Below are 19515 nucleotides of genomic sequence, written 5' to 3'. Positions count from 1 at the left end.
TCTAGGAGGATCCTGTTCGAAGGACGCCTCTGTTATATTTGCACCTTTAAAAGGGTTATGAGTACATATAGTACATGACAGTCTCTTTCTAACAAACTTAGAACCAGCGCTGTACCTCACATGGATCCAGAGATCTCCCCATTCATTGCTCCAATTGTTCTGCTAGATTTTTTTCAAGCTGGCAGCTCGGGGGCGTGTCCTTTCTCAGGGGGTGTGTCCTTTCTCAGGGGACGTGCCATTTCACAGGGGACGTGCCATTTTTGCTTCCGCTGGTGGCAGTTGAAGGACGGAAATGAGCATGTATGTCAACCTCAGTGAGCTGGACAGAGCATTTAGAAAAAGGTCTAACAATAGGTGGCGCTACACAGATAGATTTCAGTGAATAACTCACTGGCTATACCTAATTTTTAATTATGTGTAATTACAGAAGTTTCCAGATCCAGGTGCTGGTTTGAAAAATGTAGAATATTTTTTATGGGACAACCCCTTTAATGCCTATAAGATGGCCTATGAAAGCTGAACTAGTGGGCACCATCATGCCCACAGTTAAATCCATTGGTTGGAGAGGAATAGAGCACTCTTGTGCTCGCTAGCCCTAACCTAGAGGTGGACGATCATGAGGACCATCTTAGGATGGAATCCTGATCATTAGGAAATGTATAAAATGAACAATCAAAGATGAAGTTGAGGATATGATTTCTAGAGGAATATGGTCTGGGGCACCATAGATTGCTCTGTACAGTATGGTGCCTCTAGTGGCTGATTTTGGAATGAACATGCCACAGATTAAGGGCCCTTCCACACAACCATATGCCCTCCAAGATATACAGTCTGTGAGCGGGCCATATGTCCCGAAGCGGCATTGATCGTGCGCACAGGAGCGCACAGCATCATAGACTACAATGATGCCATGGACGTCGGGCCGCCAGTGGTGCTATTGTCCTGTACACATAAGATCATATGAGTGCGGGACAATAGTCCCGCGGGCGGCCCGATATGCACAGCATCATTGTAATCTATGATGCTGTTTGCTCCCGTGCGCACGATCACTGCCGCTCCAGGACATATGGCCCGCTCACGGATCTTAAATCTCGGAGGGCATACGGTCGTGTGCAAGGGCCCTTAACCATACCTGCAGTAATGAAAAACCTTTCAACAAAGCATCCTACAAATTTCTTCATTTATATCAGCAAAAATCATTTCCCAGACAAAACACTTACTACCCTTTATGTTTAACCCTGGAATAAAAATTGTGGATGTAGGCGATACTCACAGGATAATTAACATACTGCAAATTCAGGGGTTTTCTCTAGATTTTATTTATAGATTTAATTAATAAAATGTAATATACATTGGCAGACGAAGCAGTAGGGAATTTTTTTGCCATTTGTCAGTAAATCGTTACTATAGAGTTCTTTTGTGACATTTCATAAATGTATTATTAAAGGGGTTATTAAAGGGTGAGTTGCTTTGCATGTCAGCCCTATTCAAGAGAATGAGGCTGCAGTGTAATACCATACACAGACAAAAGCCGTATTGTTTCTGAAAGAAGTCAGCCATGTTTTTTCAAAAACTTTTTGTCTAGTCAGGTGACTGCATCTCTGTATGCACCTACAAGGTATGTGTGCACCTAACAAGGCGGTTTATTTACCGCACATGTGTAAACTGGGAATGTGCAGCTGACAGTGAATGTAATAACGATCGTTCATGCCCTGTTCATTTTGCTTTGAGCCATGTGAAAGGCCCTTTAAATGTGCATCGATCAACTGGAATTGGTCCATGTAAGAGCCCTTAAAAGCTGATCACAAAGTGCCCTCAGGAACAACCCTTCGGTGCAAAGCTGTGTAGTTAGTGCACATTACAGCTGACACTGTACTGCAATGGCCAGGATTAGAGACTACTCCGTTCCTGGTTGTTTAACCCCCCCCCCCCAGATGCTATAGTCAATAGCGACTGTGGCATCTAAATGTTTCGACAGAGGGGTCTACCTCTGTCACCCTGTCAGTCTCATCATGGGTCGCCAATAGGTTTCAGGGGAAGCCAGTGACCTAAACAAGGCCCCCAGGTCTGCCACCTGAATATGCCTATTAGGCCCTGCCCACATACAGCTACCTCAACAGAAAAAATGAAAAGTTTTCGCTCTTGTAATGCAGTGATTAAAAAAATTTAAAAATCCCATTGTCCTCAAAGCCCAAAAATCTATGTCCGTATGTGCTAACTAGACCATTAGAGAGGATTGTTTGATCTTGATTATTCAAGATTAAAATATAACATTATAGCTAGGCCAGGCCTAAGAGCACACTATATGAAGATGTATAGCATTAATTTCTTTCCTTAATATTCCATTGCCAGATGTGTGCCCATCGGTACTCTGTGGTCTTGAAGTCTGGAGAACAACTGAAGATGATAGGAAAGTGCTACGTACGGGGCAATGACCTGGGATACAGTGATATTGATGACTGGCAGACCTATCATTATGAGATGTGTGACGCTAGCAGTGACCACCAGAATACTGGCATGTGCCAAATGGGCATCAGTGGAGGCATCACTGAAAACATGTTGTACTTTGGAGCTCCAGGTGCCTACAACTGGCAAGGTAGGACATCCCCATAAATAACATAGAAAGATGTGTTTATGAGTAAATGTGTGAATTACATGTTTGTATGGAAAAAGGCTTAAAAAGAAAGAATTGATGTTTTTTTTTTGTTTCGTCATTTATTTCAGGTACAGACTATGTTCTACAGAGAGATAACTGGGATTTAATGGAAACCTCGTTCCCGAAGGAGGGTCTATCTAACATCTACTTAGGTAATCATTGTACCATTGTCTATTTTGGAGATACTATTTTTGATGTTTGTGCTACCTGATGGGAAAAACAGTGTAGACAGATAGCAAGGGAACATAGGTGGAACTTCGACTGAACAGAGGTGCAATAAGCTGAGTTTTGAGGACTTGTGAGTTCTTGTTTTATTGAACTTGAGTGCAACACTTGATGACAATAATCAAATTGCTATTCAAGGTGGTTGGTAAAAGAAGTGGTGCAATTACAGAGTTTTACGTTAGCCAGAGCAGGACGTTTTTGTCCTTAGATCGTACCAGTGCCATCTAGGTATACATAGGTTTAGTTCCAAACCACCTGGTCCTATAATCCTATAATCCCTGTTCCAACGTAGATATTACTGTAGATATTACAGATTCATTTGGCTGAGCCAAATGGTAATGATTACAGGGGTATTAGGTGGATAGCAAACTTCTTCATGGCTGGTCTTCACAAATGGCACATGAACAGTAAAACGGATCTCCTGGCACCCCAACTGGGTACCTCCGTTGATGAGCATCCAGGCACTCCACTTGACACCGTAAGCACTGCAGACCCCACAAATTGCCGCAGCTTGAATGGGGTCTCGCCGTCTCCTACTCACCCTGGACCTACGACAAGGCTCCAGGCTCCAGAGAGCGATGCAGGAACAAGCTCTTAAAAGAGCTCAGTGAGTATAGCCAGGGGAGTATACAGCGTATAGCATTCCCCAGTGTAGATACAGCCTTTCCCCCCACACATGAGACGAGGCTCTATGTTAAGGGTAAAACCGGAAGCTTTAATGGGGCTACATGTCAGCCTTTTATGCAAGTCTTCCAGTAAGGGATACTTCCCCTGGGGACCTTGTGGAAGACTGCAACAGTTTATACATTAGCCAATCATATGCATTTACAGTATTGAAACCTTTCCAGCAATTGTACACACAACACCCCCCCCCCCCCTTATCTGTGACACAATCAACAAAATACAAGGGGCGTTGCCTGTGATACAATTACCAAACACAATTAACAAAACACAATAGGCTCTGCCTGTGATACAATTACTAAACATAATGGGCTAACTTAATCACAGGAAGAAAACATACATTTTTCCCAAAACACAGAAAACACCTCAAAACCCAACATATCACCATAATTCTGGGCGAACAACATATCCAAAAATCACTCAGATCCTGAGCAGGGGTTCCCGAATTCCATGGAAGTCACATTTGGCCGACCGCAAGCATGGCTTTCCTGCCCAAAACAGTACCACATATTTAGGCTGTGCGGCCGGTCTGTCTTCTCCTTCAAAGTTAGTATGGGCCATAATCCTGAGGCGAGAGGCTGGCAACCAGGCCCCTCCAAAACCCAGTGGCGAGGTTGGTTTCGTCATAAACAGTATTACTGCAGTGTCATTAGTCTGTGGTGCATCAACTTGTACAATCTCTCCAAATGTATAAGGCTTTACTCAGGGGTAGTGTTTCCTTAATTTTTTATAGCAAAAGCTCAGTAATTTATATAAGAATTAGTTCTGTCAGGTGCCTCTCTCATCAGCGCTACCATGGATCTGGCGAAGCATGAATGCTTTCAAGTAAACCAACCTTAATATCTAATCCCATATACCATGCTGATCACAATATACCTGTAAACCCCTTATTATTTGCTCTACATATGGATCTCCTAGTCAAGGTGTCCCACACTAAACAGTGTTTTGGGCATGGAAGTGTGGTATGAGCCCGTTTGTATTGCTGAGGAGGCTCATGGCAGAGAGGATAAGCAACCCTATTAGTTACCTCCCACCTCTAATTGTACCCCTGGCTTAGCCAAAAGGTCTATTCTAGTGAAATGTGCCCTTAGTTATTTAAGCTGGATGTGGTGACCAAACAATCTAATCCAGGACTGTTCTTTCATTGGTTAACCAGTATGACCACTATTCCAGAGGTGGTCATCTAGATTTCTAGTCTGCTTGTATGGCCCAGGAAAGCTGCGTCTCAGTATATACTGTCACTGCAGGACAAATGTATAAATGTGTCAAATGACTGACCATCCGTGTAAAGTTAATTAGCTGTACATATCTATTAGACAGTTGACCTGTCATCATCAGCACTACACCCATTATTCACGCATTAAATCTTACTTGGAATTGCGGTTAAAGTTTATGTCATTTTAGAGTATGGATCACGCTAAGCTGTAAGGAATGCCCGAGCTTTAGTCAGGACTTGTTGTAAAGACAGCTTCCTCACTCCACTTGTCAATGTGACTCATTTCACCCTTTAGTTTTTTTCACTCTCTCTTTTTTGGGTGTGTTTTCTTAAAGGGCACTACAGCATAGTCATTACTCCGTTAATACTTTTGCCCACTTAAAGGGGCTGTGCTGTAGGTTAACCTCTTAGGGACATATGACGTACCGGTACATCATGATGTTCTGGTACTTAAGGACACATGACGCGGGAGGTTTAACTTGCTGCAGCTCTCCTCTCCTCCTCCTTTCTGTGTCCGGGAGCGAGGAGGGAGGAGATATATATTTTTTTCTGCTAGTTTTAGGGATAAGTATGTGAACACCCGTTAGGGCTGCGCATCTTCACTCGTCTCACGATTCGATGCGATTACGATTATCAAGTCCACGATTCGATTCGATTCGGCGATGCATCACGATGCATCAAGATTATTACCCAAGTCCCCTTGTTTTTCAATTTTACATCAAAAAATTAATTCAATCAGTCAGAAATTGCACAAAAATATTTATTTGTATCTATTGTCAGGCGGATCCGTCTGACAAATGCATTGAAATACCGGATCTGTCTCTCCGGTGTCATCTGGAAAAACGGATCCGGTGTTTATTTTTTCACAGATTTAAAGGTCTGCGCAGATCGGAAGAACGGATCCGTCAATGCAGCAATTTTAATGCCGGATCTGGCACTAATACATTTCAATATAAGTTTAAAGCTGGATCCGGCAAGTGTTCAGGATTTTTGGCCGGAGAGAAAACTGCTGCATGCTGCGGTATTCTCTCCGGTCAAAAAACGTAAGAGGGACTGAACTGATGCCTCCTGAACGGATTGCTCTCCATTCAGAATGCATTAGGATAAAACTGGTCAGTTCTTTTCCGGTATTGAGCTCCTAGGACGGAACTCAGCGCCGGAAAAGAAAAACGCAAGTGTGAAAGAACCTGAGAGACCATCAGTATTAGGCTAGTTTCACACTAGCGTTCGTCGGTCCGTTCGTGAGCTCCGTTTGAAGGGGCTCACGAGCGGACCCGAACGCCTCCGTCCAGCCCTGATGCAGTCTGAATGGAGCGGATCCGCTCAGACTGCATCAGTCTGGCGGCGTTCAGCCTCCGCTCCGCTCGCCTCCGCACGGACAGGCGGACAGCTGAACGCTGCTTGCAGCGTTCGGGTGTCCGCCTGGCCGTGCGGAGGCGAGCGGATCCGTCCAGACTTACAATGTAAGTCAATGGGAACGGATCCGCTTGAAGATGTCACCATATGGCTCAATCTTCAAGCGGATCCGTCCCCCATTGACTTTACATTGAAAGTCTGGACGGATCCGCTCAGGCATCTTGCGCACTTAGAAAATTTTCTAAGTTATTAATGCAGACGGAACCGTACTGAACGGAGCCTCCGTCTGCATTAATATGATCGGATCCGTTCAGAATGGATCCGATCAATCGCTAGTGTGAAAGTAGCCTTAGTCCTGGAGGTTTCAGGTTGATAGATCCTGTGTATCCACAATCACCATCCTCTCAGTAGGGACTGATACACGTGTGAAGGGGCTCTGATGGTGCAGGATCAGTAACTGTCAGTAAATCTGACACCCCAGCAGTTTCAGATCCCTGCCCTTAGCTGAGAGTTGTCAGTGTGGATCACCTCCTGCTGGGAGCAATCTCCTGAATAGTGTGAGATAAATGTAGACATTCCCAGACTGGCCACTAGGGGCCGCTGTTTGACCGCCTTTCATAGACCCGGAACCTAAAGTTCCGTCCACTGTAGACGGAGGGGAAGAATAAGAAGATACACAACCGGAAAAATAAAGAAGAAACATGGAGCGGGCGGCAAAGGTATGAGAAGCGGCAATATGAGCTGTGTAGGTGGCAGGCGGTAGGTGTATATGCTGTGTAGGTGGCAGGCGCTTTGGAGGTAGATAACTCACCTCGCCGCCAGCCACCGCACGTCCGCACTGCCGCCTGCTTCTGAGTGTCTGACTGGGAGCCGGAGATGCGCGGAAACCACGCCTCCGGCTCCTCCTCACTCAGTCAGACCCGGCTCACTCAATGTTGTGGCCACCCCCTCTGACACGTCAGCGGGAGGCGGGAAAGAAGGCGCCCAAAAACTTTTTTCCGACTCGGCTGCACGGCGGACGCGTCGCTAACGTCATTAACATGCATCGATTATTTAAAGCAACCGCATCGATGCAGAATCGCCGGGGGTCGAATCGCGATGCATCGCTGCATCGATTATATTCGACAGCCCTAACACCCGTGCCCCCACACACACGCACACTAAATCAAGATTTCCACACACGCACACACACACACACACTCGCCTATGGCCGGCCGGATGTTCTCGGCCGAGGAGGCATACGCCCAGCTTGCCCCAGTGGGGCAGCTTCTGCTGTTCCCGACATTACAAGATCCGACGCATGCCCAATACAAATCAGTGAGGGTGCCGGGCGCATGCGCAGAAGATGAAATGGAGTCCGATGCCCATAGATTTGTATTGGGCATGCGCCGGATCTTGTAATGTTGGGAACAGCAGAGGCCGCCCAGCGAAGTGAATATTGATGAGCTGGGCAGCGCTTCAAAACGGCGGTTGGGGGGAGGCTGCCTGGGCAGAAGTGAAGCAGAAACGCCGCCCCTTGGGCAGAAAGACGAGCAATTCTATCAGGTTATAAAACATCATTTTACAGTCTTCATAAGGTGGACAGGGGTTAGACTTATATGTTTTTAATACACGATAGAAGACCTGTGCATGCATATATACAGCTAATTATGCTTATTCGGCCTGACAGTGTCCCTTTAAGGTGAAAATGAGCCCGGTCCTTAAGGAGTTAATATTAATGACCTATCCTCAGGATAGGTGGTCAGTATCAGAGCGGCGGGGGTCAGACTCCTGGCACCCCTGTTGATTCACGCGAGCGCTACTTTCTCTTCACAATTACCTAAGTTTCATCTCGCTTGTAGAGGTGACGCAGTATAATGACAACTGCTTTTCCCATAACACCCATCTGGACCTTCAATGCAAACTGCTAGAAATTCATTCATAACTTCTAGAAGGGATAATAAGGGAATGGGAGTTATGGAAGCATCATTCTGCGTTACGCTGTTTACGTAGCCCCCATTCAATGTAATGGGAGTTACATAAACACTGTTTCCAGAAGGCTTGCCCCCTGAGTAAATGACAAGATGGGACACCCCCTTTAAAGGGATATTTGAGTCTCAATATACAGTATAAAGCCTTTTCAACGCATATCTAAAAGTTATGCAAATTTCTGATATACCTGGCATATCGATTCCTTACAGTTTTGAAGACCTCTGCTTGCAGTCACGAAATGGGACACTTGTTTACTGTCAGAGGGCGAAAATCCATCCTGGTCATGTGATGATCACAAGGGTGTACAGCCTGTTATCAAGACAAAGCTCTGATGACTGCACTTAAAGGATACAACTACACGGTGCGGTCGTGAGTCATTTAGGGCACGGCCAGCTGCGGTGCGGCCAATTATAACTGGTGCGGCCAATTATTTAACTAATAAATAACCTCATTGTATAAGCGGTCTTCATCGTTAATGGCCGTGCAGTATTGAAGGTGCTACTTTGGTGCGCTTTGTCTGCAGCATGTGGCTGAAAACCCACCCAGAGTGGCCAATTGTCAACCAATTTTGAGTTATTACCTTTGAAATTGGCCACTACGAGTGGGCAGGGTAACGGTCACATACTACAGCTATGGTGTGTAAACCCAAGGACCCCCGCACTGGTGTGCTCATCTTCTTCAGCAACTACAAGAAAAGATCTTATCCTAGGGCGAATTGATACCCAAAATATAGAAGTTTAAATACTGCATAACTTTTCATAATTTTTCAAATATGCAATAAATAATCTTTATTTGCCAATTCTAGAATACTAAAATGATTTGTCTATTGATTTGTCCTGTTGCCCCTCCGAAGAACATCCTGATTTGGGATGGGTTTGGCAGCAGACAACTTGCTTCCTGAGTTACTGTATCTTCCTCTTTATGATCCAATTACAAGAAAGTTTTTAGAGGATAATTGTAATGGGACATCTCTCTTAAAACCTGCTGGCTGCCTGCAGCCGCACCTAGGGGAACATATGAGCTTACTGTAAACTATCTTATTATTGAGATGAACGCAGTATACAGTTAGATCCTTAGCTCCCTCTAGTGGTGACTGCATGTGATTAATTAATGGGGCATTCTCTGCTTCCAAAGGATATATCACAAATGTTTGACAGATATGGGTCCCACTTCTTGGACCCAAACCTATGTGGAGTTAGGGAAACAGCATGCGGTGAATGGGGAGTACTGTACAGCCACTTAATTTATTCTCCAACTGGATGCGGGCACAAGGTAGGTTGGGGCTCAGGGGACCTGCATTGTCCACTTAGGTACTGGTCGCAGAGGTGGGAATACCACTTTAATTTTATGTCTGTAGAGAGTTTTGTATCAGTAAATTAAACAGGTTTTCTGGGATTCTAATATTGATGACCTATCCTCAGGATTAGAGATGAGCGAATTTCAGGTTATGAAATTTGTTCACGCTTCGTTTACTGGTAAAATGTGAATTGCGTTATAGATTCTGTTACCAGACCATAACACAACTCTATGACGGAATGCCTTTAGAGGTATTCTGTTATTCATTCCGTCATAATAGACGTCTATGGGCTGCAAAACGGATCTGTCCCGTTTCCGTTAAATAGGAGAGGACTCCCCAGTATTATGTATTAATTGCACATGGTAGGGGTCCTGCTAAAGATTTTGTACTGGGTCAAGTCCTCGTAGTTGGTTTATTATTGTAGAATACTTCATTATGTTAAAGACTGTTCTTGGGAAATGTCCATCACTTGCATTGACAGATGGTCATACACATGGTTATAGCCTACACAGTAAGCATCTTATTTCATAAGATGGGGATCATGGTATCATAAACTGAGGAATATGTTTGATAGGAGAAGCACTCTTGACTTTTCTTAAAATCAGATACTTTAACTTTAATCATTTTATTCTTCTCTTCCACAGGGTACTCTGTACAGGTTGGCAAGAATATATTAGCGAAAGATAAACTCACTGTTGTCTCCGGAGCTCCTCGTTGGAACCATAAGGGTGCGGTGTATCTGATGGAAATGGAGGAGAAAGCCTTAAAACTGAAACAGGTGCTGAGTGGGGACCAGGTGGGGTCCTACTTTGGAAACATCATTGCCCTGGCTGATTTTAACAATGATGGGTAAGTAGTAGAATGGCAGTCAATATAGTGGGAACTATGACCTCGTACATGACGCCCATACTTGTTGAATTCCTCTGTAGACTTACAGACTTAAGAGTATATTAACATAGTAACATGAACGAGCAAATGCATGCTGAAAGATAATCTGCTGCCCGCACTCCGCTATCCTGCATGGGGATGAGTGATAGCATAGCGATGGATCCTCCCCATATTGTGGAAGACATCGCTGCATGTAATATGCTCTGCTAGCTATCTGCTGATTGCCGGGAGGAAACGCTTCCCGACAATCGCTAGCAGCATCTGGATTATTAATACACTTTTTAGTGGTTTCCCTGTATGTCCTATGTAATTGTTATGGTATCATTTATATTGTCTCAAACTCATTAAGATCTCATTACCTTAATTCATCTTAGTTGGCAAGACATAGCAGTTGGTGCTCCCTATTATTTTGACCAGAGGAAGGAAGTTGGTGGAGCAGTTTACATTTACACCAATGAAGTTGGAAGTTTCACTGATAAGCCATCTTTAGTGTTGCAAGGTCCTACAGACTCTGGTTTTGGTTTTGCTGTGGCAAACATTGGTGATATTAACCAGGATGGTTTTGTAGGTGAGTAGCATCTGTAATGTATATTGTAACCTATTGTAGCCTCAGTGAATGTTGCGTAATGCAAATTCTTCTCTGTCCAGACCTGGCTGTAGGGGCCCCTTTTGAAGGAACGGGCAAACTGTACATCTACATCAGCAATTCTAATGGTGTTCGATCCAAACCCAGCCAGGTAATGTATTGCCAAGTCCCTGAAGCACCTTTTCACATAGTTCTATCCTATGCGGGTCTATTTGTCTCAATGGTAAAAGAGTACAAACAAACCCTGTGTAGTCTGAAGCCAATTCCAGGTGTCAAAAAAATAACAAAATTAACATAAAAAAATGGTCTTTGCAGATAATCGATGGATCTCAGGTTGGCGGGATACAAATGTTTGGATATTCTCTGAATGGGGGGATGGATGTTGATGAAAATTCCTACCCAGATCTGCTTGTGGGCAGTTTATCTGATCAAATGGCACTGCTCAGGTACTACTCCTTTGTCTTGCGACTATAACCATATAGTGGACATGTTTCCAAAGCTTGGGTATATTATCTAAGAATAGGGCTAGGATATGTATAATAGACTAGTGCTATGATACAATAGACTAGGGCAGTGATGGCTAACCTTACCACTCCAGCTGTGGTAAAACTAGAACTCCCAAGATGCCCCCCTTGCTTGGCTGCTCTCAGAACTCTATAGAAATAAATGGAGCATGCTGGGAGTCGTAGTTTCACCACAGCTGGAGTGCCAAGGGTAGCCATCACTGGACTAGGGCTATGAAACTGTTATGATACTGTAGACTAACGCTGTATTAGACTAGAGCTATGACACAATAGACTATATTGTCATATAGATTCCATCACAGCTTATAGGAAATTGTTACCTCTTAGTCAACTGAAAATGGGTGAGTTGCTTTTCAGCAGTATTACAATATCCTTGAATCATTGGAACCCTGGTACAAATGTCTTGATATCCAGGGCAAGAAACCCAATACATCATTGAGACCAGTGCCTGCAGGCTTTCTCTAGCACTCACTTTTGATATGCCATGGTGTGGGTTTGTGGGGGTTGGAGGAGGTGTCTGCTTGGATAATGCACAGAGAGTAATGGACAAACAGTAATCTAATATCTTTGATCTAATTTCTTATTATTATTTTGTAGATCTCGACCTGTTATCAATATCTCAAAAGAGTTCTCTGTAACACCAACACTTGTGGTCCCCAATCAATGTACTTCTTCAACATGGTGAGAGTTTCATTAATTTCTAATATACTGTAAAATGAAAAGTTCTGCAACTTTCTATAATACTTTTTAGAGTTTTAGGTCTGTTTGCTGACAGTGAATGGAAACAATACATTGTTGTGTCATATTAATGGCCATCTTAGGGCTTGCATGCTCTCAGTTGTGGTTTACTCCATTTCCCCTCGGTATTTTGTACAGTTATTGACAGTAGACTGTTACGACAGTGGCTGTGGAACCACTGTGTAAATCAAGAGATTTGACTTTGGGCTAATTATAAGGGTGTTATCCTGGCAGTACCCTGATTTTCACCCTTTAATTCCTGGGAAAGGATCTGAACTTCCATGTAGGGTAACCACCAGTCAGCTGCTTCCCGGAGTAGTCTCTGTATGATTGACCCATGGAGGTCACAGACACTGGTGCAGAGCAGAGCAAAACCATAGCCAAGGACAGGCAGAGTATGAGCAGAGGCCTAGCTGACAAGCAGGCCGCAGCCTGCGTGGAGGGATAGAGCAACCCCAGCTTGGTCCACTGGGAAGGGGAGAGTAGGAAGCGGGTCGGCGCTGCTTGGATATAGTAATGTGAGACTGTAAGTTGAGCAGCTCTAACATAGACCCTTCCCACAACTTGACCTCTGCTAGTTCATTGCCTATAAGGATAGCCATGGGATTGATGGAAATGTAGAATGATATATTTTTAGCCTCCAGTCCTATGACACTGACCTTTTTCTTCTATATGTGCTCCCCTATATTACAGTATGGATGTCCGCCTCTGCTTCTCGTACATGCTAAGTACGGGTGACTCCAGTAACAAACAGAACATTAGTGAGTATTTCAGTGTGTAAAGACCAGTGTATGATGCTGTGCATGTGTGCAAAGATTTGGAAAGTATATCTGTATAGGTCATCAGTATCTGATCGGTGGGGTCTGACACCTGTTTGTGAAGGCAGTGGAGCTCCTGTGAGCACTGTGGTCTTCTCCCTGCTCACCAAGCACAGTGCCGTATATTGTAACGTGACTGCTTGGTATTGCACCTCAGCCCTATTCACTTCTATAGTACTTAGCTGCGTCTAGGCCACGTGACCGATGAACGTGTCATCACTGGCCTAGAGAAGGCTGCGGCTCTACTGCGAGCACCGCAGCCTTCTGAAACAGCTGACCAGCAGGGGCACCGGGTGTCGGACCTCCTTCTATCAGATACTGATGACCTATCCAGAGGATAGGTCATCAGCATAAAAGTCTCGAAAAAACCCTTTAAAGGAGAAAAACAGTCTAAAATCTTCCAGATATTATGGTGGATATTGGAATTGTGGAGGTATGTAAGCTTGCATCGTTAACAGCTCCAAATCCAATACAAAGATGTAGAGTTAAATGATAAAATTCTGACTGTCTGCAGCTTCCACTATTTTTAATTTGACCATATAAATAGATTGTATTAATTCATGTTTTGGTCGCCTTTTAATTAGGTCCCATAGTGTGTAGTATCCAAGGAAAGACTCATACTAACCTTCTGTCCATCTCTCCAGTCCTGCACTATGGTTCAGTTTGATGATATTCCAGTCCCCTGCTTCTTTACTTCCAGGCGGGGTACAGACTGAGTCACATGCGCTGCTGCAACCAATAACTGGCCTCAGTGGTAACTTGTCCACAAGTGGCACATGACCCAAGAGTGACATGCCGCTTGGGAACACATCACCGCTGAGGCCAGCCATTAGCTACCGCTGCGCATGTGACCCTGTCCATACCCCCACTGGCAATAAACAGCTGAAAGATCACTAAACGAAGCTAGGGCACATGACCGGACCTGTGGGGAGCAGGTGCGTATGAGTCTTTCATTAAGTAACACACGCTATGGAGCCTGATTAAAAAGCAACCAAAGCCTGGAAATTCCTTTAAGCTCATAAGCTCCCTCTAGTGGTGGCTGCAAGCACTTAAATTTATAGCATGTCTATACAGGGAATGTATGTAAATAATTATACATTTATTTAATAATAATTATGTCTTTTGCTAAATTTTAGCTCTCCAGTACACTGTGGAAGCTGACTTTGATCGGCGCCCTTCTCGAGTGAAATTCTTAGGCACTGCAGGAGGTGTTTACAAAGGATTTTTCTCAATGCCAGATACAAAATGCCAAAATCTAAAGCTTCTGTTACTGGTGAGGAATAGATATAGCCTTATACTCTATGTGCACCAAGGTGTATATGATACTTATACACATATTCTCTGTGCTTGCTTTGTTATGTTATGTTAATGGAGATGCTAAATAGTAGATTTACTTTTAGTCATTGTTTGAGGTGGAGGAGGGAGAAGGAAACCTTCACCCTACTGGATGTTTGTGCCTTAGCATATTCTAGTGGTGGTGAGTAATGTCAGCCATAGTTATCATGATATCAATGGTTGGCGAGATATCTTCATAGACTTAGATGCCGCAGAGATGGGAGTACGATAAGCAGATTCTCCCTTCCTAGGGGCAATTACATAATTACATGATACAATTCTGGATGTCTGCGGTCACCACCAGGTGGAATTCACAGCATATGGATTTTATACAGCTCCCATTGAACTTACTAGTTGCTATATATACATATCTAAATGCAGTGAGTTCCCCTAGTGGTGGCCTTAGGTAAGCAGAATATCTTTTCACTCATTGACAGTCTGAAGGGAAACTGTCAGTGCCAAGCCCTCTCTCAACATAGTAGTTGCATGGTCTGCGTAGCTACACTACTGACCTCCTGCTCACCTGATATGTGGAATCATCAAGGCCTGAAAGCGGGTTTGGAGTCCAGTCGCTGGTCTGAAAGGATGATGTTTAATGAAGTATGCATAATGAAATAACAGCCCAGGTTAGGTACACAGATAAGCGGCAACCATGTGTAACCTGAGGCAGGCAAGTAGTCAAGTAGCAATTCACAGCAGTTCATTCAGGAAGCACAGGAGCTGCAAGCTATACTAAAGGCTGAAGGCACAATGAGGACGTTCATGGGTGGAACCAATCAAGACATTGGTGCTTAAAGAGTTCTGTGCCCCAGAAAAAGAAATCTACACCCACAAGGAGGCTCACAGTCCATCTCCAACGGCTCACAACCCTCCCACTTTTTGTAAAAGTGGTGAAGGAGGTGAAAAAAAGGAAAAACTTTATAACCTTTGGAGCAAAATGGAACTTGCTACAAAAATTTGCAACTTTTGTATGCCATAAAACTGGTGTACAAAGTTGATACATTCTCTCCAATAAGTCCAGGATCTTCATTACCTTAGTGAGATGAGTTAATGCAGAAGTTTTGAATTCTGACACCACCCCACATACCATGTGCTGTATGTTGTTTAGATCCTCTTCATCCAGGTTAACTTCTAATTTTTCTTACTATATTTCATCCAGTTTAACATTGTCTCGTTCTTTACCTTACTTTCATTTATTTTTATTCACCCCAGGAAAATTTCCGAGATAAGCTCCACCCAATACAAATTTCACTGAAGTACAACATTCTGGAGCGTGAGCAGAAAAATGTCAGGAGGGTTGTTAACCTGGACAACTTCCCTGTCCTTAACCAAGATCAGAGCACAGAGCAAATGCTGGAGGTAAGTCACCTTTAAAGTAACTAAGTCAACATTTAAAGTAACTAGGTCAACACTTGGGTTGACCTAGATTCCTCCTGTAATGGGTGCTGCTTGGTAAAGCTCTACCTGGCTTTGCCTTCTCCTGGCAAAATCAGCAATTTGCTAGAAAAGTGAGAAGCTATATCTATGGCAATTAACTGATCTTTGCCATGGCTTATATGTGAAAGGGGTTTATGAACGCCGCCCCTGGGCAGAAGCCAATTAACATATTGAATAAAAGTGTTTTTCTGAGAAAATCAGCGATGGACAGCAATATGGGGAATGTAATGGAGATCCTGATGTTAGTGTTCTATAATGGTGATTTTAGGTGAAAGATCCCTTTAAGATATAGATGAGGAGGTGAGATGCGGGCCACAGCACAGAGCCAGCCCTGCCTTGTCAAACATACAGGAGAATACAGCACTAGATACCTATTACATCCAGCACGTTCTCTTTCCCCATTTTCTCCATTAGGTCCAGAATGTCATGACGACTTATTTCAGCTATGCAGAGTTTGTCACACAGACATATTAGATTCCTCACTTTTCCATCATCCTCCCCACCTTTGTGCCCCAACAGTGCCATCCTGATCCCACCCCCAATACTGTACCCACTGTGATCTCTAATGCCCCTAAATACTAAACTGCAGAAAAAAAGCACCACTATTAAAAATAATGCCCCCTGTAGTGCCCCAGAAGTAATAATGTCTCCTATGGTGTTTCCAGCTATAATAATGTCCCCTATAATGCGCCATAAGTAATAATCTTTCCTATAGTGTCCCTAGTATTGACAATGCCGACTATAGTGCCTCCAACAATAATAATGTCCCTTATTGTTTCCTCAGTAATTATAATGGCTCCAGTATTAATAGTGACCCCTATAGTGACCCCAGTAATATTAAAGCCCCCTGTTGTGCCTCCAGTAATAATAATTATTTCACAGTGCACCCAGTAATGTCCTCATGGTGCTCACAGTAATGCTTCCAAAGGAATAGCTCTCACAGTGGCCCCAGCAATGTCCCCAATGGTCCTAAAGTGGCCAAGGAGAAAAACTAAAATAATACTTGAGTCCCATTCCTCACAGCCATCTGTGATGCAGGCTTTGGGCATTTTCTGGCCTACGGACTGAGCTGTATGCCGGTGCGTGTGGCCAGTCACGTTGACGTTATTGTGCTGTGTCCAAGCGCAGGTGGTCATAATGACATCATTGCTTTGAGACCTCTGTGCCAATTTACTGTTTCATAGGACTCAGACCGATGCCTAAAATGGTGAACAGCAGGGCAGGGAACCATCAGCTCCCATGCACCGATGCAGTATTGCAAAGAATGGGAGGTAGAAAGGACATGCCCACCGGCGGGATTCCGTTGTAAAAATTGCTGTGTGAATGGCCTCTAAGTGTATTCTACATTCTGACATCCATAGAACACAAATTCCAAATGGAAACATGACAATAAAAGTGCTTAACATCAGCAAACTGTACACTTTTGTTTTTCAGGTCCACTTTAAGAAAGAGTGTGGAGCAGATAATGTGTGTAGGAGCAACTTACAGATGCAGTATGACTACCTGAATGAAAACTTAGAGCCATTTCCAAGGTCAGAGCACTAATCTTTCACTAGATCTCCTCCTATTACTCAATATAACCTCTCCCTATATATCATCCTATTACTCCATAAAACATCTCCCTATATCTCATCCTATTACCCCATATAACCTTTCCCTATATCTAATCATATTACTCCATACAGCCTCCCCCTATATCTCCTCCTATTACTCCATATAACCTTTCCCTATATCTAATCCTATTACTCCATACAGCCTCTCCCTATATCTCCTCCTATTACTCCATATAACCTCTCCCTATATCTCCTCCTATTACTCCATATAACCTCTCCTTATATCTCCTCATATTACTCCATACAGCCTCTCCCTAAATCTACTCCTATTACTCCATATAACCTCTTCCTATATCTCCTCCTATTCCTCCATATAACACCTCCCCATATCTCCTCCTATTACTCATATAACCTCTCCCTATATCTCCTCCTATTACTCCATTTAACCTCTCCCTATATCTCCTCCTATTACTCCATATAACCTCTCCCTATATCTCCTCCTATTACTTCATATAACCTCTCCCTATATCTCCTCCTATTACTCCATATAATCTCTCCCTATATCTCCCCCTATTACTGCATATAACCTCTCCCTACATCTCCTTTATTACTGCATATAACCTCTCCCTTTATCTCCTCTATTACTGCATATAACCTCTCCCAATAGCTCCTCCTATGACTCCATAAACCTCTCCAATAGCTCCTCCGATGACGCCATAGAACCGGCCGAGATCGCCAGAGAACGCGCCGAGAGCCGCAGAGGACGCCAGAGCACCGCGCCCAAGAGCGCCGAGGACGCGAGAGAAGAGGCCCGAGAGCGCGGCCGATTACGCCAGAACCGCTCTCGAGAGAGCCTCCGAGGACTCCAGAGAACAGGCCCAAGAGTCCTCCTGGACTCCAGATAACCCCTACGAGATCTCGCGATTACGCCAGAGACCCTGGCGCGACGCGCCGAGGACGACAGAGAACCGCGCCCGAGAGCGCCGCCGGACGCCAGAGAACGCGCGCGAGAGCGCGCCGAGGACGCCAGAACCGCGCCGAGAGCGCGCCGAGGACGCCAGAGAACCGCGCCCGAGAGCCGCGAGGACGCCAGAGAACAGCGCGCGAGAGCGCCGCAGTGGACGCAGAGAACAGCGCCCGAGAGGGCCGCAGAGGAACCAGGAACTCGCGCCCGAGAGCGCCGCCGAGGATCAATATAACCTCTACTTATATCTCCTCCTATTACTCCATATAACCTCTCCCTTATCTCCGCCCTATTACTCCATATAACCTCTCCCTATATCTCCTTCTATTATTCCACATAACCTCTCCCTATATCTCTTCTTGTTACTCCATATAACCTTTCCCTATATCCTATTTCTCCATATAACCTCTCCCTATATCTCCTCCTATCACTCTATATAACCTCTCCTTATATCAACTCCTATTACTCCATATAACCTTTCCCTATATCGTATTACTCCATATAACCTCTCCCTATATCTCCTCCTATTACTCTATATAACCCCCTCCTATATCGCCTCCTATTATTCCATAAAACCTCTGCCTATAACTCTATGTATCATTTTCCATAGGGTAAATGGAACTCAGGTTCTCTATTATAACTTAAATGTCAAGAGGTTGCACCTTCGAATAGTTGTGACCAATTTCCCTACTGCAACCTCCTCAGCAGACGATGCACATGAAGCTATGTTAAATGTCACATTTCCAGGTGAACTTGTCTTCTCCGCAGCGCGACCAGTAAGTGGCATGAAGACTGTGTTATGTACTGCTATAACAGACCTCTAGACTAATAATATTTGTATTGCTGTTTTGATAGGTTGGTTCCTGTGTCTTTGATGGTACTGTCTTGTGTCAGCTGGGAAACCCCTTCCGGAGGAACCAAAGGGTAAGAAACCAATTTATAATTGAATTGTTTGCAGAGTATATTCAGGCTGTGCTGCTATATTCTCTACCTACTCCTGTCTTCTATAGGCTGAGATTGACATCACATTTCAAACCACTGGAATTGTCTTGAAGACCAGAGAGGTGACCACTGCACTCCAGCTGTCCACGTAAGGAATAGCCACAGAACGTTAGAGGAGTCCATGTGCAAAATGTGAACCAGAGTGCAGTCAATTAAAGTGGGGTCTGTAAGCTATGGCACTCAGTGATGGTTAGAACAAAGTGGCGGTGGTGCTCTACAGATAGCTGTTCTTTCGTTTCCTGTTGGCAGTATTTAGGAAAGGATCGGA

General features: G+C 44.2%; 1 protein-coding gene across 2 annotated transcripts in view; it reads left to right on the top strand.

Moving 5' to 3' along the window:
• Positions 1-19515, top strand: part of ITGA3 (integrin subunit alpha 3) — a 55041-nt gene that overhangs the window by 24965 nt on the left and 10561 nt on the right. For both annotated transcript variants that reach the window (XM_044296935.1, XM_044296936.1), the window contains exons 4-17: positions 2353-2596; positions 2725-2808; positions 10047-10251; positions 10665-10858; positions 10939-11027; positions 11192-11322; positions 11998-12081; positions 12832-12899; positions 14093-14229; positions 15504-15650; positions 17163-17260; positions 18856-19021; positions 19101-19169; positions 19256-19335. In XM_044296935.1, coding sequence (XP_044152870.1) covers positions 2353-2596; positions 2725-2808; positions 10047-10251; positions 10665-10858; positions 10939-11027; positions 11192-11322; positions 11998-12081; positions 12832-12899; positions 14093-14229; positions 15504-15650; positions 17163-17260; positions 18856-19021; positions 19101-19169; positions 19256-19335 — 1796 coding nt within the window. The remainder of the gene's footprint in view (positions 1-2352; positions 2597-2724; positions 2809-10046; positions 10252-10664; positions 10859-10938; positions 11028-11191; positions 11323-11997; positions 12082-12831; positions 12900-14092; positions 14230-15503; positions 15651-17162; positions 17261-18855; positions 19022-19100; positions 19170-19255; positions 19336-19515) is intronic.

This window comes from Bufo gargarizans, chromosome 6, assembly GCF_014858855.1.
Source record: "Bufo gargarizans isolate SCDJY-AF-19 chromosome 6, ASM1485885v1, whole genome shotgun sequence".
Taxonomy (NCBI): Eukaryota; Metazoa; Chordata; class Amphibia; order Anura; family Bufonidae; genus Bufo; species Bufo gargarizans.
The sequence above is the reverse complement of the archived record's forward strand: the minus strand, read 5'-3'. Positions and strand labels throughout refer to the sequence as shown.